General features: G+C 40.7%; 1 protein-coding gene across 1 annotated transcript in view; it reads left to right on the forward strand.

Moving 5' to 3' along the window:
• The window catches only part of LOC109968814 (dystrophin-like), a 345,011-nt gene that overhangs the window by 321,810 nt on the left and 16,899 nt on the right, over positions 1 to 6,302 (forward strand). Inside the window, 3 exon segments of the mRNA XM_020615347.1 lie at positions 1,937 to 2,073; positions 3,220 to 3,258; positions 4,207 to 4,272. Coding sequence (XP_020471003.1) covers positions 1,937 to 2,073; positions 3,220 to 3,258; positions 4,207 to 4,272 — 242 coding nt within the window.

Raw genomic sequence — 6,302 nt, forward strand, 5'->3', positions numbered from 1 at the left:
GTGTTGCCTTTCTTCTTAATTATTTCTTTGACCTCCTCGTATGCCTCCATGAGGATTTGTGCCTCCGACGGGGAAAAGTACGCCGCTCTAGTTGCCATGGTGAATCAGTGAATCTGTGATCGGTGGCGGGTCTATTTGAGTGAGCCGTGAACGCGCACATATCCAGGATTGGTTACACCTGGCTTGATGAATCCGTGTCTGCTCATCCTGGCTTGGTCTTTGTGCAACCAATTAAGCCTGGACGCACGTGTTTTGGATTCATTGAGCTCAGCTCAGTCATTTATCCTGGATGTCTTAATTCTACTTTTGTGCAACAGGCCCCAGGTGCTGGCGATATAGAAATCACACTGGCAGCCAGTTAAAATTGGAGAAAAGTTGACTCAACCTTTGTGTCTTGTGGACCACGCTGAGCATGGAGAAAAGGAAGAAGAGCAGAGAATTGTCAGGATTTGAGAACCACAGCAGTGGAAAAGCCTGGACAGTCTCAAGGCTACAAGTCCATCTCCAGAGATCTGGCTGTTCCTGTGTCCACTGTACACAACATTGTCAAGACGTTACAGCCCATGGCGCTGTAGCTACTCTCCCTGGACGTGGATGAAAGAGAAAAACAGATGACAGACTGCAACGAAGGATTGTTCCAATGGTGGATAAAGAACTTTGATCAACTTCCAAACAAATTCAAGCTGATCTGCAGGCACAGGGTGCAGCAGTGTCAGCTCACACTGTCCGTCACCATCTGAATGACAAGGGACGCTGTGGTAAGAGATTCAGACTCAAGGGCAAGATATTGGCGATCCTTTGGAATGGCAGTAGCATGGGATCTCAGTCAACTATTGAGACTGAGGGAGGATCCCTACTGCTCCCTCAAGTCATCTGTTATGCACAGGACTCTGTCCTCCCACACTCTCCAATCTGCCCTTACAAATCCATGCCTGGATAGCAGTTAAAACATGTTTTGTGAGCTCTCAAAATGTTTTGGCGCTGACAGACTTTCACACAAAACCCAGTTTGAGAGTGCCAGTTTAGAAACGAACGCTGGACTGGGATTATGCTCTCATATCTGATTCTACACTTGCAAATCTGTGATACCAAACTCTGAAATGCTGAGCTGCAAAACAATGTAAAGCTCAATATGTGGTGTGTGTACCCTCAAAGGTTTTGGAGAGGATTCACTTCCATACATTTCTGCTTTCAGATTTGTGTGGTCTGTCCACATACAATGAGATGAGGGCTGATAACCCAACAACTAAAATCCCCAACAAAAAGGAGCAATACTGTGTTTACAAAGCACATTTTTAGATCAGTATGGTTTCTCAAAATCCCAAGGTGACATCTTTTAAGTGTATTATTTTATCCCACAGTCAAAAACCCAAAGATATTCTCCACAGTGGAGAAGATAGAACCAGTGAAGGTTTGGAGTTTTTACTATTAATTAATTGTCAGTTGATTTTCTGTTGCTCTTGTTTTAGCTCCAAACATTTGTCTCAGGAGTTGGTGGAGACCAAAACAGAATTAAAATATGAGTAATTATTGGTTTTGGATTAATTCAGTATTCATCAACTTCAGATGAATAATGTGTTTGCTGAATGTGGAAATTAACATGTTGGTGTCAACAACTCTAAGGTGATGATCAGTCTTGTGATTGCAGCTTGTTCTGCCGCCCCAAGTGGCCAAAAGTCATTCTTGCAGCTTTAAATCTAACTTCCTACTTGTATAGATATGGTCAAAGTGGAATTTGCTTTAGCCCAGACACTAGTCATAAATCTGTTTCCTTTTTCTTGTAACTGTAATGACACACTCAGACCTGACAATGAGGGCATTCACTTCACTGGATGTGTGAATCAAGGGCATGAAGTAAACAAATGTGTGTTCTAAAAGGTGTCTGTGGCCCACACCCAAGTAAACAAGGGCAGCTTTGTGCTCTGTCTCTCTCCAGACTACATCAGGGGAGGATGTCAGGGACTTTGCCAAGGTGCTGAAGAACAAGTTCAGAACCAAACGCTACTTTGCCAAACATCCACGCATGGGTTACCTGCCTGTCCAGACCATCCTGGAGGGAGACAACATGGAAACGTGAGTTTTGCAAACAGGAAGAGAAACTAGAAATTGAGAGACACTCCAACAAGAGGGTCCACACGCTTAATCAAAACACACTAGCAAGTGTCTGATTCTGTAAAGACATTTTATTTAAACCCATTCATGCAAAGCAGTGTAGCCATAGTTTGATAAGAGAGATTTGGCTGTGATAGTGTTTGTGTAGTGCTGATGTGTTCTCATGTGTTTCTTGTAATATGGTTCAAAATTATGACTGGATTTGGATTTTTTTATGAGGCAGATACTAATGCTGATAATTAAGAGTTAAAAAAAGGCTTTCTTTATAACATGCATAAATATTACCAAAATATGTCTTAGCAAGACATGTTACAGGTACTACAGAGCTAAGGGCGTAGCCACGAGGATGAATTTCAGGTCTGACAAAATCATCCTACCAGGTCCTCTAAAGCTCAGTAATTAACACTTCATATTTAATTAGTTTAATCTGTACAAAAACAGAAGTGTAAAAACTGCAGTTTACCATTTTGTATTTTGCCAGTGGTTATGTGCTAGACTATTTCTTGGTAAGGAATATTTACTTCCCAGAGTCTACCCTGGTTGCCTGGCAACTGCTGAGAGCCTTGAATGTGGAATGGCATTTTGCTAATGTTGATTATGGATGGATGCAACAACTCTAGAGCTGCACAAATTAGTCAGTTGGAATTGTTTTTGAGAAACAAATCAATTTTATCCTAAATTTTCTGGCAAAATGCCAAAAAATTATAGCTTTAGCTGTTACATTTGTGTTTGTAGTCCAATGATGCAACAACACACATCCTGTATATATTATATGTGAACTCCTTACAGTTGGATATCTCACATTATATGAGTGTTATGTTATATCTGAGATGGTTTGCTGTCTGCTCATTAGTTGTTGTTTTGTTTTTATTTTTAAACAAGCAGGTTGATCAAAAATCAATTCCTTATCATCAGTGAAAGTTTGTTAGTGTGTGTGTGTTTCCATTCATGTATGTGACTCATAGTATTTTATCACACTGTCTTCAGTCTAGTTTCATCTCCCCATGTTGTCTGTTTCCTTCCATAGTACAGCTCCCACCATGCCTTGCTTTGCAATGTCCTCCCACTTTCTGTCATGATGTCACTTTTTTTTTTTTTGTCTTGCAGTCCTGTCACTCTGATCAACTTCTGGCCCGTAGACCATGCGTGAGTACCTGGCTTGCACATGCACAACACACACACACACACACACACACACACATTCTGCATGTGCATGTTTGCTTTCTGTCAGTTTCATGTTCAAATATTCCTACGTTAAACACATGCAAACATAGTGTTTTCTTTTTATTCTTTTAATTACCGTTTTTTTCTCTGTCACACACACACTTCACTTCCACCCATTTTATTGTATAGGGTCATTGTGCTTGTAGTGGTGGTGGGTTTGCATCTTGCAGTTTTTTGCTGCTGCTTGACCCCTTGTTGCCCTGCAGATCTGTGAGTCAGGATGAGTAGTTTCTGTCAAAAGTCAAGGGTGATACCCCATCAGTCTCTTTTCAGTCGCTTAAGGAATGGTTGAAAAACAAAACCTAGTTAAAAAAAAAAAACACATATCTTAGGAATTGTAATTTGAATGCTAGGGATACATTAGTTTTTTGAATTACCCTGACTTTTTTCTTATCCATTAATTCATCCTTCAAGTAAACACACTATCTTTCTGGGCTCTTAACAGGTAAAACTACCAAATGCCAGGGTGCCTATGTAAAGACACGTTTTCAGGATTTTAAAGAGTCATATCCTCATTTCTCAAGGACTAAAACACTGCAGGAAAAATAGTTAGAATCATTAAGAACCTCCTGTTTAATGATGTCAAAAAACTGATCTTTCCCTCAGCAAATGAGGTGTGACATCTTAGATCCGATGCCTCTTTTGAAGTGAAGGCAAATGTATTCCATGCTGAGAGTGCATGATCCAAGCGGGGAGCTTATTTACAGAGCATTTCACTCTGCCACACATCTGTGCCTTGTACTGTCGCTCCCTTCATGGGTCTCCTGTGGATTAATGTGGCTTGTTCTTGTGTGCTGAGATTGAAAAGTCCCTTCTGGTTGCATTCATGAGCTCTGTCTCTCTTTTTATGTCTATTTCTGTCTGTCACAGGCCTGGATCATCCCCTCAGTTGTCACATGATGACACACACACTCGGATTGAGCACTACGCCAACCGGTAACACACTATCTACATTTATCAGCAGCTACTCATGTAATAGATTCAGCCGTCCCTGGTAGGCTAGTGGTTAAGGCACAGCACTCTTCCCCCGGCGCCCCGGGTTTGAGTCGGGGTTGCTAATTCAGTACATGTTAGCTGCATTAGCAATAGGCAACATTCTGCTATTTCTACTGTTGGCATTCACAAAAATTACTCACAAGCAAAGTTATAAACTACTTCATGTGTTCTTTGTGGAGGCTAACCTTATCGATGGCTGTAACTACCATCCTGAGTTGGCGGAACAGAGAAATATCCAGTCAGCTGTTTGGCAGCATTGCCAAGCTAATCAATCACACAAATGTTTGTCCAAACACTGACTGTTGATTGACAGGTCATTCCTGTTGTCAGCTTACATTTTATTTTGAGATCAAGCCATCTCTGTGTTATATTTCAGTGCACTGTTGTTTTTACATTCATTCTGATATGACGCCTTTTTACATTCATTTAACTTAACCTCCACAAATACATTTATGTGCTGCACCTATGCTTTTCTATGGTAGGGAAAATCCTATAGAGTAGTGAATAGTTGAAATGTTTAATGGTTTTAAAAAAAATCTGGTTTTCTGGTAGTCAACACTTGCCAGAAATAAAGTTGTCTTCTCTCATTATTACTCAGACTAGAGGTCTACACCTTAACTAGTTTGAGTTTCCTGTTTCTTTAACAGCAGAAACAACCCTTCCAAATATTTATGGCTGTATGTGGCAGTGCTTTGAAAGATGTTGATGCATGAGAGTGATTATTTAGAGATGGAGAATGGGATACCTTGACAAAGTAAATATCTTTTTATCATTAGGTGTTTGCCATTATATCAAATCAAATCAAATTTTATTTGTATAATGCCAAATCACAACAAAAGTGATCTCAGGACACTTTACAAAGTAAGGTCTAGACCAGGGGTGTCCAAACTTTTTGCAAAGAGGGCCAGATTTGGTAAGGTGAACATGTGTGGGGGCCGACCATTCAGCCTGACATTCTTTGAACCATTAACATTAAATACAAATGACCTATTTTAGGAAATTTTTATTGCAAATGGAATACTTTTTTTTATATACTTTTTTTTTCATTTTCAAGTTTTTACCAAAATCACTCTGCCTTTCATATTTGAAGACCACATAAAATGAAGAAAAAGTCTGTCTGGAAAAAAACACTTTTGGGAAGATTAAACATATCTAGGTTCATTTGAAACATTACATATTATTCACTATTAAATGCTCACTGTAAACTTCTAAATTCAAAACAGTGGTCAGTGCATATTCAAAACTGTGGTTTTGATCATCACAAAAAAATCAATTCACTGAGATTTTAGAATTTATTCACCTCAGAGGACTAATCTTGCCTGCACTAATGTGAAGGGTGATACTGAGATCTTGACTGCAGTATGCAGTCCAGGTCTGGCTCAAAAACAGTGGTTTTGATGCGCAAGACGTCACGCAGGTGAGAGTCACCTAGTCTCGTCCTCACGCGGCTCTTATTAATGTTCATGACTGAGAATGTCTTCTCGCACAAGTATGTCGAGCCAAACAAGCTCAGCATTTTCTTAGCGAATGTTCGAATCTCTTGGAACCTGCCTTCATCCAGCTGGCGGTAGAAGTTGACAAGAGGGAGCTGTTGGTGCTGACTGCGACACTCGGCGTCACACTGCAGCTCAATGAGCTCCAGCTGCAGGTGGTCATCAGGGTCCACGGAGAAAGGAGAGGAAAAAAGCGTGATCTCCTTTTCAATAGCTGCAAAATCTCGAAAGCACTGTTGAAACTCGTCAACCAGAGATGAGATGTCTGCTGCATACCTCCTCATTTGTGCACTGATATTGTTCTGTGGGAAACTAGTCATAATTTCCTGCAGCGATGGGAAATGTGTGGTATTGGGCTGCGCTTGTGACAGGTGCCTTTGGAAAAGTAGCAGCTTGGTCCGAAAGGCGATGATGTGTGAATACAGTTGGCGTATCACTGCATTTTGCCCCTGAAGGCTTGTGTTCAGCGCGTTAAGA

Source organism: Monopterus albus, unplaced genomic scaffold (assembly GCF_001952655.1).
Source record: "Monopterus albus unplaced genomic scaffold, M_albus_1.0 scaffold163.1, whole genome shotgun sequence".
NCBI lineage: Eukaryota > Metazoa > Chordata > Actinopteri > Synbranchiformes > Synbranchidae > Monopterus > Monopterus albus.